An 18,392-nucleotide genomic window follows, 5' to 3' on the forward strand; every position below is an offset into this window, starting at 1 on the left:
GCCTGCATGACTGCCTGATTTAGACCGGAAGGTTGTGGCCACACTTCCTCATGCAAACATTTGGAACACATAAAATGTGTAGAATGCATAGACGACAGTGCAGGTGCAATGCTCCAAATAGATACGTATATGTTTGGTTCCGTCCTGGTGGGGAGGGGGGGGGGATGCTGCATGCATGGGGATATTCCCAGCAGGCAATAGCTTGTGCTGTCGTCTGAGCAACCAAGCCAGAAACGCCTCAGCGCTCGGGAACAATCGACTTAAAATCACGCCGATTGACTCCAGTGGGTCATCTTCTAATGACAGATTCTTTTTTTTTTTTCTTTTTGTGGAATGCTAGCTTTGCCCAAGGCCACCAAATGCCTGAAAAGGCAAACCAGAAACCACCCTGTCGACCAATGAAACCCAAATCGATGCCAAGTGGATACTTTTAATGAGCACCTGAGGGGAGTTGGGGGCCAGGGTGCGGGGCGGGGTGCGTCAATGTCACCGCTCGTTTGCATGTAAAACGCACACACGCAAAAACACAGACGGGTAATGATTAAACGGACCATCTTGGGGAGACCGAGTCAGAGCATCCCGATGACTTTGACGGACAGACGCAGTCAGCTGTCTCGGTTGCAATTATAGCAAGCATTTAGCGCACACGCGCGGCCAATCGATGGGCCGTTCAAAGAGCATTATGAAAGTGTAAGTAAGTGGATCCAATGCAATGAGCGCCTGATTAAGTCGGGCTTTAAGAGGAGATATTGGCGCGGCAGCTGCGATTTCGCCGGATTGAGATCAGAATGCTTGGCATAGGCAGACAATCGCAGGGATAATTATTGTGGGTTGGGAAGTGTTTTGAAATGGGGCAGATTGCCGTGGACGGTAGAACGAATTTGTTTTAATTGGATGACGGGAGGACTTTTGACCTCAACTTTTCAGGCTGCACCAATGCGGTGACCGATAATGAATGAATAAATAAACAATCAAATAGACCGTATGGGATTTTGAGATGCCTGAAGGATGAGGTTGGGATTCCTGCTGAGTCAGCTGATGATTATTTCATCAGCTGGAGAAAAAAAAACCCTGATGTGCCACTTATAAATAAATAAGCCTGGGAAACAAGGGGGTCCTTTTTTTAAGCCTCCACATGCCTCCCGGTTGCGACTGTGACGGGACCAGCGATGCGGGTCTTTCCCGGCCATGATGCCTCCGCAAGGGTGGATGCATCCGGTACTCTCGGTCGGTGTCCGTTGCCAAATCAGGAAGCAGCGGCTGACTCAGCAAGGTGGAGGTGACTTTGTGCTGCTTGTGACGCAGCAGTTTGATGTCCTTGAATGCAACACGACTCCTACTTTGATGACTCTGAGACCGAATATGTCATTCAGGTGGTGTGACACACCGTGAGCCAAGAGTGCAATTGAAGCAGAAGGGCCCAAGACGCCATACTGTGGTGGCAATTTTTTATTCTCTTTCTTTCTTTTTTTTCAGAAGGAAGCTCCCAAATTGTTTCATCCAAACTGGACCACCCTGAGCCAAACTGGACTGGACCACTTGGTTGAAAAGTGCAACACCTGGTGCTCAGTGGCAAAAGTCGATGATTTGCTTTATGGCGCTGGGAAGAGGCAGAGATCACAGGAGGTGAGTCGTTAGCCGATTGCCCCCCCGCCGCTGGCTCCTCCAGCGCCCTCCCGGGAACCCAACACCGGGGCCAAGCCGGGTTGGGAGAATGCAAAGAATCCCGCTGGCACATTTGCTCCGCCACGCTTTGCGTTCTCACCCCACAGGATGAAAAGAACGAGGCGGCGGACGAGCGGCGGATCAAGGCCGAGGGGGAATGGAGAGTCGTGGAGGCGAGAGAAGAGAGATGAGCTGTCACTCAGCCAGCACAACAAAGATCAGGCCATTTATTTCTGTCACGGCCTCCGCCGGATGAAATCCACACCCGACCCGGGAGTTAAGCAAAGCTTTTGGCACGAGGTCCGTTTTGGAGAGCAACTAACAAATGACATTTTTCTCCGGGGACTCCAGTTTCCTCCCGCATTCCGAAACCTTGCACAGTAGGTTAATTGCTCACTCCAAATGGCCCTGGGTTGTGATTGTGAATGTGAATGCTTGTTGTTTGTCGATGTGTGCCTGCGGTTGGCGGGCAACCGGTTGAGGCTTTACCCTACCTACTGCCCCAAGACGGCTGGGATAGGCTCCAGCACACCCGCGACCCCTGTGAGAATTAAACGGTTCAGATCATGGGTGGACGAAGGACTCCTTCCTGTTTTGCGCTCGACCACTCGGCTGCCCCCCTTTGGTGTCCAAGAGGGGGCGGGACACCCCAGCACTCATCGGACGGTTTGTGACCGCATTGCAGCGCTCGGAATGCAGTCAAGGTAAATCGATAGCCCTTCACTGCGAAAAACGAGGCGTAGGCATTTAGCCCACATGCCACTTTGATTCGAAACCGATTTGACTGAGTGTTGAAATAAAAACAGGAGAGAAATCCATTTAGTGCACACAATGCATGAGATAATGAGACCAAGCTAATAGCGAGGAAGGTTAATCCTGATGAGTCATTGATCACGGTAGCGGGACTCTCGTGTGCAGTTGATGATCAAGAAGCTCATATTCCAGTCTGCCAAGTCTCACTTTTCACATGGAATCACAACCAAACCCTTTCACGCGATGCACCTGAACGCCTCCCAGGAGAAAACAAGGCCGAGTCATCAACGTGCGCCGTTTTCCCCGGAAGCACCGAACGTCCTAAATTGGTGCAGTCCTATGACGTCACTAGCAATTAGCCCTGCGGGGAAAGCGTGTACAGTACTTCAGAAGATGGGACCTCTGAAAGCACACTCCGGAAGCCGCTGATTGACACGTGTCACCACCACCACGACCACCGACTCCATCGGGACGCGTGACATTTGAAGGTAAGCACCGGCGCGCCGCACCGCACATCCGCAACGGGGAAGAATCTGCACGGTCGTGTGCAGATTGTAAATAACCCCGAGAAGAAACCCAAATGAACTACTTTCCACAGGCTCTGACAACGTAAAGCGCAGTCTTCGCGCGGAACGTAAATAACAACAGCGGAACGACCATACAAGGGCAGAGGCCCTGGAAGGAGAGCCCCCCCCCTCCCGCCCCCATTACGCAAAGTACCACTCCGGACCGCCGCCGCACACAACATAATGACAACATTCATGTGTGAGCGGTCGAAGAGGGGAAACAGCATCCTGACCACTTCCAACAACAACCTCAAATGGAGGCCGCCGATGAGCTTTCCGCTGCCAACTGGGCGCTTTGGCCAGCTTCGCTTCATGTAACAGGTGGCAACAAACAAATCCTACGACTAATTGTGTCCTTTTACATACAGGAAATTAAATTGAAGGCTCTATTATAATGGTTCACAAACCTTTTGGACTTGGCACACCGTGATTTATTGAATGAAAATCATGTTATCTCGTTTACTCAATTGGAACATTTGTCATGCACCGTAGGCTTTTTAGCTGCCGATGCTTGGGGAAAAAAAACTGTCTTTGTTATACATAACTCAGATTTTAAAATAAATAAATAAACATGGAGGTCCATTGCCCAAATCCCTGGACATATAAAGCACTGAATAGCAACGCTACTCATCTGAGCTTTAAAGAGACATTTGAGTTGGCACGCGGCTGTGCCACAGGTTATTGATCTGAGAAATACAAATATTCAAGGTTTGCATGGAACCGCAACATGGTCACGTGCATACCCTTGTTTGGGCAACACTGCTTTATAAAATGGGATGATGGAAACTGTTCGCTGCAATGTGTTGATGTGTATTTATTTCTTTGAAAAGTGGTTTGGCTTGGATTCTTGGCGGGGCTTCATTTTTGCTGGGACATAATTCAAGCTGTGTCAATAAAACATAGATTTGTAATGATTTATTCATTTTTACATATAAAGTAGGACTTTTGTCAAATCCAACTCCTCAAGGCTCTACTTGCGACATCTTATTTTGTGCTATTCTGAGAAAAATACATCAACTGAGTACATTTAAGGCAAGAATCAATTGTGAGCATGGTGTGACATTGTAAACATATTTCCATGTGATGTTGTGACGGCAGGGCGAGGATGGCAGGATCTGATATTTTGGTCAAGGCTGTCTGAAGGACGCTCTGGAGGAGTTTTGGAATGCCCGACCACAGGGCATTTAGTTGCGTGTCTGGGCCCAAAGACAGCAGGGGCCGACACGTCCATCCCACCCTGGAGCGTCTCCTCCGGGTCCGCCAGTAGTGCGACAAACCACAGAGGGCAAACCACCCACTCGCAGCAAACGGAGAAAATGACAAGCCTCGAGGCGCAGGGATGACTTCCACCACCGGTGTGGGCGAGCAGGGCCGCCGCAGACGCGTCAGGTTGATGGCGACTGCGCCCCGGAGCTTCGGAAGGATGCTGCCACCTTCTGGACTTCAAGGTGCGGGCCATCCCGTCGGTCGGATAACAGACACATGGATGCGAAAAATTCACTGCAAGCGCTGAAAGGCACATTTAAAACGGTAAGTGACAAATGCGAAATTGAACCAACTTCATGTCAACTCAGATATACCCCTCCCCTTGTAACAAACAAATACATGATGTGTTTGGATTTTGTTTTGGCATCGACAACAAGGTACGAATGTACCTTGCTTGACATTGTACAATGCATTCAATAAAACAAGTACAAAATTATAATTTCAATCCTGTTTTCTTTTTTTTAGGCGAGTTTTTTGTTTTTGTTTTGTTTTAACCGTTTATGGACGTCAATGTCGCCTCCGCGCCACAAGAGGCGCTAGCACGACTAACGTGGCAACAACAGCGACTGGCGACGTTAAATTTATAAAAAGTGACATCAGAAAAATAACAGTTCATTTTTTACATTTTAACCGCAACGAGTAACACTTTCGTAAACACAATATGTCAAATAAATCCCGGGAAAGCGACGTTTTTAGCCAACGTTAGCTGCGCAACGTTCGGTGGCTAAGCTAACTAAATTCGCCCCTCGGTGCTAGTTTCCCGTACGCATCAATGAATGGCGGAGGCAAATGGAGGCATCTATCAACAATGTACGATAGTCACCTATTTGGATGCATAATGATGGATTTTTATCAGTAGTGGGGGAATACCTCAAGAGGTCATACGCTTCTCGGCGAGAGTCAACTTGATTGAAGTACAGCATCGCGAAGAAATCATGTGTAACTCAGGTACACACACCGAGCTAGGTTAGCACCCACAGCTAACGTCGCTATCCTGGATTGTGTTCTTTCTATTTCCAAGAACTTGTGTGTTTGGGAATCAACTTGTGGATCAAGTCATCCACTCACCCAAGCTGCGTATCTACGCCGCGAGAGAAGAGGTGTGATGGCGTTTTGGACTGACACTGGCCTCTGTCCTCTGTAGGAGAGGCGACAAAGCGCCACAAATTCAAGCTTTTTGCATAAATCCGAGCTGGAGTAACGTCCAAAATATCTCCATTTCACCTCTGATCCCAAACGTCATTGACGTGATTTACACAAAGAAGATGATGGAGGAAGTTCCACGCGACGAGGAACATTTGGATCCAGTCATGGCCTGGTGAAAGTAACTTGGGAATATTTAGTATAACACAATTCTCTTGTCGCCGGGGGAGAAAAAAACATAATAAACATGTCTGCAATCGGCGAGTTTGTGCCCCCCCCTGAATGTCCCGTTTTTGAGCCAAGTTGGGAGGATTTCTCGGACCCTCTTGGATTTATCAACAAGATCCGACCCGTCGCCGAGAAAACTGGCATCTGCAAGATCAGACCACCGCAGGTAAACTGAAAAACACCCACGAAAACAACATATAATAATATTTCCACTTATTGTCTATCTTGTGGGTTATTTTTTCCTTCTGTCGGCCTGTTTTTAGAAAAACCGGACCACTTCCCATCACTTCAATTAGAGGTCACACAAGGCTTCTGTTGTGTGCCCCATCAGTCAAACTCTTCCATTTTATGTATCATGGCGTAATCGTATATCAGCACCCCCAAAATCTTTTTTTCTCCATCCAGCCACAAAAGGTGGAAAATAGTGAGAAATACCACTCAACATTTTATGTGTTCAGCGAGCTAATTTACGTTAGCAACGTCAACTCGACGTTGGGCCTCAGGTAGCCCAGTCACGCCTCACTTTATTGTCGTCGGGTGCGTAGGCCCAAAAGCAACCTTTAGAAACTTTAGCAATTACCTTGAACGCACGATTATTGTTTTATACGAAAGAGGACCTTTAAAACCAAACTATGAAAAAGCAAACAGCTATGAAAAAGTGGGCAGGGCCAGTACGGACCACATCCCACTTCAAAGTCACAATTTCCTCAAAACGTCGTGCGCCACTGGCTAGGAAAAGTCACCGTGATCAAGCCCCTTATATTACTTTTATGCGTCAAGTAATTTTCCTTTTTTTGTTGGTTTTTTTTTTTTACTGTCCCCCGTCTTCAATCAGGACTGGCAGCCTCCGTTTGCGTGCGACGTGCGTCACTTCCGGTTCACTCCTCGCGTACAAAGATTGAATGAACTTGAGGTGAGTTTGTTATCATCATGACAAAATGTGTGAAGTAGTATGTGTGCTTCCTGCTTTTATGGGCGTTTATTTCTTTCAAGAAATCAATGTCGGTACTCTGTATATTCAGTGTCCAAACAATAACATTCCATCTTGGTGACATAAAACCGCACCCCATCAGTCACGTTCCGATATTTTTGCAATTTGGGTGGCTTCAAACAAAAGTTGTTTAACACTTCTGACATGAATACCATAAATAAAAGATGAAATTCTGAACTTTTATTTCATATGCATTTTTTGATTTGAAACCCAAATGTCTTCAATATACAACAAAAACAAAGGAATTGACCCTGCTGTTGGAATACGTTTGGATGGGACTGTATTGCAGCACTTTTTAAATTAACCAAAAGTTCCCACTACTCTAATGGGGTTTTGGGCACCTAGTTTATTGGAATACATGAGGAAAATGAAGATGATTGGAATAGGTGGGTGGAGTGGGCCTGTGCTGTCCTATGAGTTCAGATTTTCTCTCCCTTTGGGTCCAGGCACTCACTCGGGTAAAGCTCAACTTCCTGGATCAAATAGCAAAGTTCTGGGAGCTGCAAGGATGCAAGATTCGTTTCCCACACGTGGAGCGAAAGGTCCTGGACCTGTATCAACTCAGCAAGGTAAACCTGGAGTCGATTGCATGGAGGATTCGATTAGTCTGCGACCAGTCCAGGGTGTGTACCCTGCCTACCGGCCAAAGACAGCTGGGATAGGCTCCAGCACGCCCGCGACCCTCGTGAGGATAAAGCGCTTCAGAGAAGGGATGGATGGATTCTATTAGTGTAAAAATGTTTTGCACATGTTCAGGTTGTGTCATCCGAAGGGGGCTTTGTGACCGCGTGTAAAGAGAAGAGGTGGTCCAAAGTGAGCAGCCGAATGGGCTTCCCGCCAGGGAAAGGCACCGGCTCACTCCTGCGCTCCCACTATGAGAGGATCCTTTACCCCTATGAGCTCTTCCAGTCGGGGGCCACTGTAACCGTAAGGCCGGTTCATTATTCCTCTTTTATTTATTTTTGAATTTGTCTTTAAATCCTCACATATTGCCTTCGTTTAGGGCATCCAGCAACTATACGAGGAGGGAGACGACTTTGAGGAAGTGGATGAGGGAGTTGGCGAGGAGGCAGTGGAGGAGGACGACCCAGAGGAAAACGAGGACAAAGATGGAGAGGTTGGTGCGGCGCAGATGAAAGAGCGTCCTCTGGCCGAAAGACGCTCGAGGCGACTTAAGTCGGAGGTGGGGATCGAGAAGGAGTTACACTTGTAAAACTGCATTTTATAGTACACCGAATAATAGAACTTGTTTCAAGTTCACAGTTTTTAACACAATAATTTCAAATTCTGAACTGCATTTTATGCCTTGGCTAGTAGTGTACATGTGGTCATAAACTAGTACAGCAACTTAAAACGCCAGAGGGAGGGGAGGGGGTCACACTTTGTCATCAGTGGGACTGGGGGTCGCCACTTAGGACCACACACTTCCTAACCAAATGTCAGACAAAAAAATGCTATTTAAATATGAAGAAAACACATGCTCTTAATATGTTGACATTTTTCAATGCCAGAACAAAAGCTCCGCTGTCCGATTTTTGTCCGTTTGTTACACAATTAAAAGTAGCAAAAAGTACTGAAACGAAAAGAAGTTTCGAAAAAGCTTCACTTGATTTTTGTTGTTGTTGTTGTTGTTGTTCTCGGTCTAGAGGGAAAACAAAGAGCCCAAAGGCCTCAAACTGTTTGCTGCCAGTCCCAAGTTGGTGGACTTGGAAATTGTGTCGGCAGGTGAGAAATATATGGATTGGCCTGCCTTTTTACTTTCCTCGTCAAATGCAGTCATCATCCGAAAACGGTTTCTCTCCTTATTAGATGACGGCTACAAGAAACATCGTCACCTCAAAGCTCAAGCCTTTGCCATCAAAATGAGACCGCGCAAGGAGACGCTCGAAGTCAACTTTGTGAGTGTCGCATTGCAGTTTTGTGGCGTGGGGATTTGCTTTCCGTGCTTGAAGATGACGCTCTCCCAGATCGACCTCTACTTCTGTCTGATGTGCGGACGTGGCGACGAGGAGGACCGCCTGCTGCTGTGCGACGGCTGCGACGACAGCTACCACACCTTCTGCCTGATTCCACCTCTGCAAGATGTGCCCAAAGGTGACTGGCGCTGCCCCAAGTGTGTCGCAGAGGTAAAACGCGCACAACTACCGAGATCGATTTTCCCATCTATTTTCTTTTCCAATGTTTTTTTTTTCCACCCCTCTTTTGTCTACGTAGGAGTGCAGTAAGCCCAGAGAGGCGTTTGGCTTTGAGCAGGCTGTGAGGGAATACTCGCTCCAGAGCTTCGGAGAGATGGCCGACCAGTTCAAGTCGGACTATTTCAACATGCCGGTCCATGTGTGTAAAAGGATTGCTGAATGATTTTGAAAAATAACCTCCTCGCACAAAGTACTTTTTAACAAGCACTAAATTGATCTCAGTCTTTTGTGATCTCAGTCTTCGTTCACAATAATAACGTTGGATATACTGAGAGTTGATTTTCATTTCACAGATGGTGCCCACCGAGCTGGTAGAGAAAGAGTTCTGGCGCCTGGTGAGCAGCATCGAGGAGGACGTCATCGTGGAATACGGCGCCGACATCAGCTCGAAGGATGTGGGCAGCGGGTTCCCCGTTAGAGACGGCAAGAGGAGGCTCCTGGGAGATGAGGAAGTAAGTTCAAAACAAGAGGGGTTTGCACATAGCGGAGTCCAATTTTTTAAAATGGCACATCTTTTGCTGTTCCCGATAGGAGTACGCCAACTCCGGATGGAATCTGAACAACATGCCAGTGCTGGAGCAGTCGGTCCTCACGCACATCAACGTGGACATCTCGGGCATGAAGGTGCCCTGGCTCTATGTCGGCATGTGTTTCTCCTCCTTCTGCTGGCACATCGAGGACCACTGGAGTTACTCCATTAATTTCCTCCATTGGTGAGATTGTTGAAAAGGCGCTCGTCACCATCACCCGTGGCAAAAAAAACAGTTCCAACTTTTGTCTTCCGACATCAGGGGCGAGCCCAAGACTTGGTATGGAGTGCCAGCGTCCGCAGCGGAGCAGCTCGAGGCGGTGATGAAAAAGTTGGCTCCGGAGCTGTTTCAATCGCAGCCGGACCTCCTCCATCAGCTGGTCACCATCATGAACCCCAACGTCCTCATGGAGCACGGCGTGCCTGTATGTGACAGAGACACTAGATCATGCTCGTTTGAGTTGCAAAAAGGTGCAAAAGTTGTGGTTCAATATGGCAAGTTAAGATGGGGACTTTGAGAAAGGTATGAGATTCAAGCATCAATGTTTTTATTTGTAAGCAAAGCTCCCTGGACACTTGAACATCATTTGTTAGTAGAACTTTATGGAACAATCAGTCATTTCCAAAATCTATTACTAAGACGGTATACCAAAATAGACCCAATGCTGCCATCTGCTGGCCATAAAAACAGCTGACAGTGTTCAAAGAGTTAATCCCCATGTTTGAAAATGGTGAGATTATGATGATGATTTTTTTTTTTTTACTGCACTGCTTTTTCTAAAGTGTGTGTGGTTTAATCCCTTTTTGTAGGTGTACAGGACCAATCAGTGCGCAGGGGAGTTTGTGGTCACCTTTCCGCGAGCCTACCACAGCGGATTCAACCAGGGCTACAATTTTGCAGAGGCTGTGAACTTCTGCACCGCTGACTGGGTGAGGTTTCCTACATTCGTAAACACTGTGGAATAACTTCCCTCTCAATGTGTGGCATCTGGATCCGTCCTTCCCAGTTACCAATGGGCCGTCAGTGCGTGGCCCACTACCGACGCCTTCGCCGCTACTGCGTCTTCTCGCATGACGAGCTGCTTTGCAAGATGGCCGCTGATCCGGAGAGCCTGGACGTGGAGCTGGCCGCGGCCGTTGTCAAGGAAATGGGGGAAATGATGGATGAGGAGACTCAGCTTAGAAACACAATACAAGAAATGGCACGTCACTTATTGAACATTTGAGATTCCCGTTCGCCTGGTCAGGTTATCTATCACAAATGACTTGTTCTCCTTTGCCTTTAGGGGGTGCTGTCTTCTGAGCAAGAAGTTTTTGAGCTGGTCCCGGACGATGAGCGCCAGTGCCACAAGTGCAAGACCACCTGCTTCCTGTCGGCGCTCACCTGCTCTTGTTGTCCCGATCGGCTGGTTTGTCTCCACCATGCAGCAGATCTCTGCGACTGCCCTCTCAGCAACAAGTGTCTCAGGCAAGCTCTTCCGATTTGCTCTTCACGACTTTCTTGTCATCCCGCAAAGCTTAGGTAGAAGTTTTCGTGTTCAGGTATCGCTACGATCTGGAGGAGCTTCCGGCTATGCTGCAGGGTGTGAAGAATCGTGCGCAGTCATACGACACCTGGGCAAAAAGGATCAATGAAGCCTTGGCTGCAGATCAGAAGAACAAGAAAGGTTTCTCCCTATCTTCCATCTCAATGATCCATGGGGAAATCCATATCGCGCAAGCTTTTATAGGTCAAATTAAGAAAAAAAAGATGTTCTAGAAAAAAACAAAACAGGAATGTGTCCATGAAGCCATCTCTGATTATAATTTGCCCTTGACCAGTGTTATTAGAATAATTGTTAATTGCAGCCCGAATGAATATGTGCCTTGTGCCCTGTCTGTCTCACATAGACCTAATTGAGCTCAAGGTTTTGCTGGAGGACGCAGAAGACAGGAAGTACCCGGAAAATTCTCTGTTCCGTCGCCTCAGAGAAATGGTGAAAGAGGCCGAGACTTGCTCCTCTGTCGCCCAGATGTTGCTCAGCCGCAAGCAGAGACACAGGTAAGGCGACGTCACAAGCAAGAAAATTGTCCATTTAAGATCTGGTAACTGGCTTTTTTTTTCTGCCCCCCCGTCTCCCTCCATTCACAGCAGCCGCTTACGTTCTGAGAGCAGTCGGACCCGCAGCAAGCTGACTGTGGACGAGCTCAAGGCCTTTGTGGAGCAGCTTTACAGGCTGCCCTGCATCATCAGCCAGGCCAGACAAGTGAAGGTTCGTCACCACGAATGTTGTTTTGACAGGAAAAAACAAAGTTGGCGCGATAGGATTCTTTGTTCATCTCGCACGTGTTTACAGGAGTTACTGGAGAACGTGGAAGACTTCCACGAGCGAGCCCAAGTCGCGTTGGCCGACGAGCTGCCGGATTCCTCCAAGCTGCAGGCCCTTCTGGACCTGGGCAGCGGCCTGGATGTGGAGCTGCCGGAGCTTCCTCGCCTCAAACAGGAGCTCCAGCAGGCCCGTTGGCTCGATGAGGTTGGGCAATCCGGACCCCTTCTATTTCGATGTCCTCGTTGTCACAACGTGAAGTCTCCAAATGATTTCTGCTGCCTTTTCAAGGTGCGGATCACCTTGACGGAGCCTCACCGTGTCACCCTGGAGCTGATGAAGCGGCTCATCGATTCCGGGGTGGGCCTGGCTCCCCATCACGCCGTAGAGAAGGCGATGGCTGAACTGCAGGAGATCCTCACGGTCTCTGAGAAATGGGAGGACAAGGCCCGGGCTTGCTTGCAGGCCAGGTATTTATTGCTCTGCACTCAATCGCCCGCCGATAACTTGTGGCGTTCAAAGTCGACAGCGTTGCTTCGGAGTCGCATGCGGAGTCACTCCTGCCTGTTTGTCTTGAAACAAAGGCCTCGACACAGCATGGTGACGTTGGAAAGCATCGTGCTGGAGGCCAGGAACATTCCAGCATACCTCCCGAATATTTTGGCTCTACGAGAAGCCCTGCAAAAAGCCAAAGACTGGACTGCCAAGGTGGATGCTATTCAGGTACAGAATCTATTCAATCATAGTCATCGCTTTGTCTGATGAAAAAATGGACGGTGGCCGCAAATGGCTCCCAGGCCGTAGTTTGGACACCTCTGCTGCAGGCCGTTGCAGCCCTTTTCGTGTTGGCTTTAGTTGCGCGCAGATTTTCACTCTTTGCAGCAGAGCCGCAGCAGTATTTTTTTGGGAATCTGTGCTTTGGTGACGATTTATTTTTGGGTGGAAGATCTGTGACGAAGACCTTTGCGTCCACACACAGAGCGGGAGTAGCTACGCTTACCTGGAGCAACTGGAGAGCCTACTGGCTCGGGGCCGCTCTATCCCCGTCCGTCTCGATCCGCTGGCCCAGGTGGAGTCTCAGGTGGCCTCGGCGCGAGCCTGGAGGGAGAGGACTGGCCGAACCTTTCTCAAAAAGAACTCGACATACACGCTACTCCAGGTGAGACGTCGTATCTCGGGTTAGGGCTGGGCGGGGCAGAAAATGGACTATTTTTGTTGTCGTCGTGGTTCCCTCGTTGGAATGAAACCGATGACCCCCCCTGCCCCCATTGTGATGGTTCACGTGGCCTTTGAAGGTTCTCAGTCCTCGCGTGGACATCGGCGTGTACGGCAACAGCAAGAGCAAGCGGAAACGAGTGAGGGAGCTCATGGAGAAGGAGCGAGGAGGCTTCGACCCCGACATCCTGAGCGACCTGGACGAGAGCCTGGATGAGGCGCGAGACCCCTCCACCGTCGTCGCCGCCTTCAAAGCCAAAGAGCAGAAAGAGGTGGAGGCCATCCACTCGCTGCGCGCCGCCAACCTGGCCAAGATGGCCATGGCCGACCGAATCGAGGAAGTCAAGTTCTGCCTCTGCCGGAAGACGGCCAGCGGCTTCATGCTGCAGTGCGAGCTGTGCAAGGACTGGTTCCACGGCGTGTGCGTGCCTCTGCCCAAGACGGGAACGCAGAAGAAGCTTGGCGCCGGTTGGCAGAGCAATAGCAAGGACTCCAAATTTCTCTGCCCGCTGTGTCAACGATCGAGGCGGCCCAGGTTGGAGACCATTCTGTCTCTGCTGGTGTCGCTGCAGAAGCTTCCCGTCAGACTACCAGAAGGGGAGGCCCTCCAGTGTTTAACTGAGCGGGCAATGAGCTGGCAGGTACGCGCTTTTTGGGGGCCACGGACCCCTCACATGGGAGACATCTCTTTAGATGAGCAAAAAAAAGAAAAACCGGGTAACTCTGAACTAATTGTCAACGTTACTACCAGGACCGGGCCCGCCGAGCTCTGGCCACAGAGGAACTGTCGTCCGCCCTGGCCAAGCTGTCCGTTTTGAGCCAGCGCATGGTGGAGCAAGCCGCACGGGAAAAGACGGAGAAGATCATCAACGCCGAGCTGCAGAAAGCCGCAGCCAACCCAGACTTGCAGGTCAGAGAGATGAACGCTCATTTTTATAGGTTAAAGAAACAAAAAAAAAAAACGCAGCAATTATTTGACAGAGCCCTTATTGGTGTCTTCTAGGGTCACATCCAGACCTTCCAGCAGTCAGGCTTCAGCAGAGCCACGTCGCCTCGCCAGTCTGTGGACTACGACGACGAGGAGACCGACTCAGATGAGGACATCCGGGAGACGTATGGTTACGACACAAAGGTAAACGTCCGCATTACATCGTTCAAAGGTGCACGATGAGTCCGTAGAATTCCGAATGCTGCGTTTCCAGGACTCGGGCGAAGTAAAGCCGTACCTCTTCTGCGACGACGAGATCCCAGTTAAGTCAGAAGAGGTGGTTAGTCACATGTGGCCGAGTGCCACGCCCTCCTTCTGCGCCGAACACGCCTACTCCTCAGCTTCCAAGTCTGTTGTGCAAAGTGAGCCTTCACCCTTCTCTCATAGGCATTCTCAAACCAGTGTTTGGCATGACACAAAACACTAAAAGAAAAAAAAAATTGTGTTCCAGATGTGGGAACGCCAAGAAAGCAGCCCAGGAAGACTCCTCTGGTACCTCGCAGTCTGGAGCCGCCGGTGCTGGAACTGTCTCCGCAAGCCAAGGCCCAGCTGGAGGAGCTGATGATGCTGGGCGACCTGCTGGAGGTGTCTCTCGATGAAACCCAGCACATCTGGAGGATCCTGCAGGCCACGCATCCCCCCTTGGAGGAGAGATTCCTTCAGGTTATGGAGGTATCGGCACCAATGTATTTATTTTCATATGTGCAGTAATTTCGATACATTTTTTTTTTGTTTTCAGATTTGCATAGACAGAATAAAATGGGCAGGATGTGAAGCATCCACCAGTTGCTTCACGTTCCAGCTAATTTGCTCTCGATTTGAAAACGAGAACGTACTTTTCCAGTCACTGTCCAACAGAAAATAGGGGTTCACTGTATCTACTTGTCTCTTTCGCAGCCTGACGACGGTCCAATGGAGAAGTCTCTGAAAATCAAGATCAAGGATTCAGAGAAGAAGAGAAAGCGGAAGTTGGAGCGAGCCGAGCACCACCACCATCACCACATGCTCATGTCGTCCGCCGGCGCCCGGCCGTCCAAGTCCAAGGAGCTGAAAAGGGCCGGCCAGGAGCTCGGCCTCGGGGGCAAACCCAAGAAGAAGAAGCTGAAACTGGGTCTGGATAAGAACCGAGAGATGAAGCAGCTGGCTAAACGTTTAGCCAAGGAGGAGAAAGAGAGGAAGCGGAAGGAGAAAGCGGCCGCCAAGGCAGAGGCCATCAGAGAGGGACTGGAGAAGAGGAAGGAGAAGAAGATTCTCGACATTCCCTCCAAGTACGAGTGGTCCGGTGCCGAAGACTCCAACGACGAGAACGCCGTGTGCGCTGCCAAAAACTGCCAAAGACCGTGTAAAGACAAGGTGAGGAGAGAGACTCTGAATCACCCTCAGGATTCCATGCGTCAGCACATCATGTTTAGGTCGTCAAAAAGTCACATTGTACCAAGACAGATAATTAATAGACACATTGATGGATTACATGTTAACAGTGTTAACAGAAGTCACACGTGAACGTGTGATGTTAGCAATATTTGACACTGTTTGTACGTAAAAGTACATATTAGATGCACGAGCTTAAGTGCTTCGACTATAAAACTCGGGGGCGGGTTATTATTGTGAACTAAAACTACTGAAAAAAAAGTCAAACAAAAATTTAGAAAACATTTTGTTCATGAAAAATGTTTTTCCAAAAATGACAACATTTTTAAAACTACCATAGCCATAACGATTTGGTGAAATAAATAAAGAAATTGATATGTACAATACTTGATTTTAGGAAAAAAAAATTGGTTTAAAGTTATTAGTTAAATTATTATTTTTAAATGTGTGTATATATATTTAAATATAAAATTTTATTTACAATAAAATAAAATCCTAAGGCATTCATAATATTTATTTTTTTAAAAAAAACTTTGACCAGTAAAAAAATAAAAAAATAGCTGCTCATCCTCTAATTCTGAAGAATTTTGATGCCCATTTGTTTCAGCGACAGGTTTGTAATATGCTTTGAAGTTAATCACAAACATGTTCCTGAAATGTACTTCATGGAACTTGACAATATATCCGCTGGTGACAACAGCACTAGAACACCTGAAAGAGATTCACACATCACATATTAACAGGCCTAGTCGGCTTGGACCTTTCTGGAGACGCCATGTGAGGCGAGCCACCAGGTTAACAAATGGCCAGTCTGCCGCGGCCAATCACAGCACTGGAATTTGGTAGGCTTGCCGCACAGGCGTAATTTTATATACATGCGCTTGTGACTATGTTGCGCTCGACTGTATGTCCCTAGTTCTCAAACCGGTGTCCCCGCGCCCCCCGCAGTCGCCAAACTGTAACGTGGGCGAGTCTGCAAAATCATTTGGCGATGATGAGTTTGAGCTATAAATCGACAAGTACGTTTCCTTCCTTTCCGTCCTCAAGGTGGACTGGGTGCAGTGCGACGGCGGCTGCGACGAGTGGTTCCACCAAGTCTGCGTGGGGGTCTCGTGCGAAATGGCGGAGAACGAAGACTACATCTGCGTGGACTGCTCCCTCAAGGCCGTCGGGCCGAGGCGGGGAGGCGGCGCGGCCGAGGTGGAGGTGGCAGAGGAAACCTTGGTGGTGCTGGCCACGCCGAGCCTGCTGACGGCCGCCGGCGCCTCGTGGTCCCGCCCCGCCGCCACCGTCCGTCTAACGCCAGCGGAGGATCCTCAGCAGAACAGTTAGCACTACGTCAGGCGTCACAAACTGACTTTAAACGCCGAGTCCAGGATGGTGAACTAGCTTCAACATCGAAGCTATTTCTTCAACTTCCTGTATCATAAACCTCAACACACAAATATTTTACAGCCTTCTTGGACCGAAGCAGAGTTTTAGCCCGAGAACCATCCACCAGCTTCTTCCCGGATCTCCCACGCTTTCAATGACCTGTCGCCACTCAATCAGCCAACACGTGTCGTGTTTCAACAAAACTACTCTTCCTTTCTGTGCGGCCCGTCTGGAGGACGAAATGGTTGTAATGTAGTAGAATTATTTATAATGTATATAGCTCGAAAGCAATTAAAATAATGGATTGTGGCTTTTTTTTGTTTTGTTTTCTCACCTTTTAATAAACTATTCCTAGTCAAAACAGTTGCTGTTTACCGATGCACTTGTCTTTTTTTTTTTTTCCACCTTAATGGTCCCATCATTCTAGATGCAAGCGCGGTTGATCTATTTTGTCTTTTGCAGAAAGGAATGCTGTGGAGGAGGAGGAGGAGGGGTTGGCGACTCATAACTTAGCCCAGGGTACATTCTGGCACAAACTCGCCTCAGCCGTCTCTGTCTGAGTGAGTCACAGCCACGGAGATTCTTACGATTGCTTAGCACTTGTTTGCATGTGACTGTAACCTACAAAACCGTCCTTTTATGTTCAGTATATCGGCTATTTATTGTAAAACAGATTAATTTTGTGCTTCTTTAACAAATACACGAGAAGAGGACCTTGAAGAAAAAAAAAATCGCATCTTAAATTGCGATATTGAGCAAAAAAAAGTCACAATTAGGTTATTTTTCGACATCGTTCAGTCCTACCAGTCACTATACGACAGTGGCATCGAAAGTCAATGCCAAGGACGTTTTTTTCCATGTTTTATAATAATCCAGGCATTCGATCCCAGCTACGTTTACTTTTAGGGTCAAGAAGGGTCTGTAAATGGCTGGCACTCATTTAACTAAGTGGTGAGAATCTCTTCAAGGCACAGCGTTTGGGCGTCGCCGCTCCAGATTTCAATTTCTGTTCAATAGCATATGATGCACAAATGCCGCAAATGACAAGGTCACACTTTTCGCAACTCGGGCGGTCTTCTATGTCCGGCGCCATCAATTCCACTGTCAAGTGTAAGCGATGCACTTTACTCGTAAGCGACCACATGATAGCAAAGACAGTGGAGGCTGGCCTAAGTTTAGCATTTCAAGCCCATGCCTCCTCCTTCTCCTTCTCCTCCTCCTCCCCACCACCCCCAACTCTGTACTTAAATTCTAAATCTTGAGCATTTACTGCTAAACCACCTGAGGCAAGCGCGCACGTGAGGCATACGAGGACAAATTCAATGATGGGTAAGCTCAACAACGCCCGGTTTTGCTTCTGTGCTCCAAAATTCACTTTGCCATCTTTTGACTTTTCCCCCTTAGGTGACGCTGCCAAGGCGGGCCTCCGCAATGGCATCGCCGTCCAGGCACCGGAGCCGCTGCCCCCCTCGGAGGTGAAGATGGAGGAGAGGGGCCAGTGGAGCAACAAGGTGGAATTCATCCTGTCCGTTGCCGGATCCATCATCGGCCTGGGCAACATGTGGCGCTTCCCGTACCTTTGCTACAAGAACGGAGGAGGTGAGTGTAAAGAGAAGGAAGAAATCCAAATGTTTGGTTCAGACAATACAAAACAAAGCCCCTCATGCCCCCAACGGTTGTTTACGACGCCTGCTGTTTTGTTTCAATGTAAATGAGTTCCCTTCTTCTCCGCATGCAATGTCCTTTTAAAGAATTCATTTTTACCCTTTTTGGGGAGAGGGGGGAGGAGGGGGGGGGGTTGC

At 48.6% G+C, this 18,392-nt stretch overlaps 2 protein-coding genes across 4 annotated transcripts in view; both read left to right on the forward strand.

The window, feature by feature from the left end:
- The first annotated feature begins 5,613 nt into the window (after positions 1-5,613).
- kdm5a (lysine demethylase 5A) lies at positions 5,614-16,955 on the forward strand. Of its 3 annotated transcripts, none has more exons than XM_019893599.1 (29): positions 5,614-5,787; positions 6,457-6,534; positions 7,059-7,181; positions 7,369-7,539; positions 7,616-7,795; positions 8,259-8,337; positions 8,422-8,510; positions 8,580-8,738; positions 8,827-8,946; positions 9,101-9,259; positions 9,339-9,520; positions 9,599-9,761; positions 10,147-10,266; positions 10,344-10,538; positions 10,623-10,804; positions 10,879-11,003; positions 11,227-11,377; positions 11,468-11,588; positions 11,673-11,849; positions 11,934-12,112; positions 12,227-12,365; positions 12,622-12,801; positions 12,938-13,498; positions 13,609-13,767; positions 13,861-13,989; positions 14,060-14,207; positions 14,297-14,517; positions 14,743-15,198; positions 16,264-16,950. In XM_019893599.1, the coding sequence occupies exons 1-29, from the start codon at positions 5,641-5,643 to the stop codon at positions 16,546-16,548; spliced, it is 5,178 nt and encodes a 1,725-aa protein (XP_019749158.1). In that variant the 5' UTR covers positions 5,614-5,640; the 3' UTR covers positions 16,549-16,950. The 3 variants fall into 3 exon arrangements, with proteins under 3 accessions (XP_019749158.1, XP_019749159.1, XP_019749160.1); XM_019893600.1 differs by having other exon boundaries at positions 7,616-7,729; XM_019893601.1 differs by lacking the exon at positions 5,614-5,787 and having other exon boundaries at positions 7,385-7,539; positions 16,264-16,955.
- A 625-nt stretch (positions 16,956-17,580) lies between these two features.
- LOC109530091 (sodium- and chloride-dependent GABA transporter 2-like) overlaps positions 17,581-18,392 on the forward strand; it is a 5,732-nt gene continuing 4,920 nt past the window's right edge. Inside the window, exons 1-2 of the mRNA XM_019893654.1 lie at positions 17,581-17,919; positions 17,995-18,189. Coding sequence (XP_019749213.1) covers positions 17,913-17,919; positions 17,995-18,189 — 202 coding nt within the window. The 5' untranslated portion in view covers positions 17,581-17,912. The remainder of the gene's footprint in view (positions 17,920-17,994; positions 18,190-18,392) is intronic.

The sequence above is a fragment of the Hippocampus comes genome, unplaced genomic scaffold (genome assembly GCF_001891065.2).
Source record: "Hippocampus comes isolate QL1 unplaced genomic scaffold, H_comes_QL1_v1.1 scaffold161, whole genome shotgun sequence".
NCBI classification, from domain to species: Eukaryota; Metazoa; Chordata; class Actinopteri; order Syngnathiformes; family Syngnathidae; genus Hippocampus; species Hippocampus comes.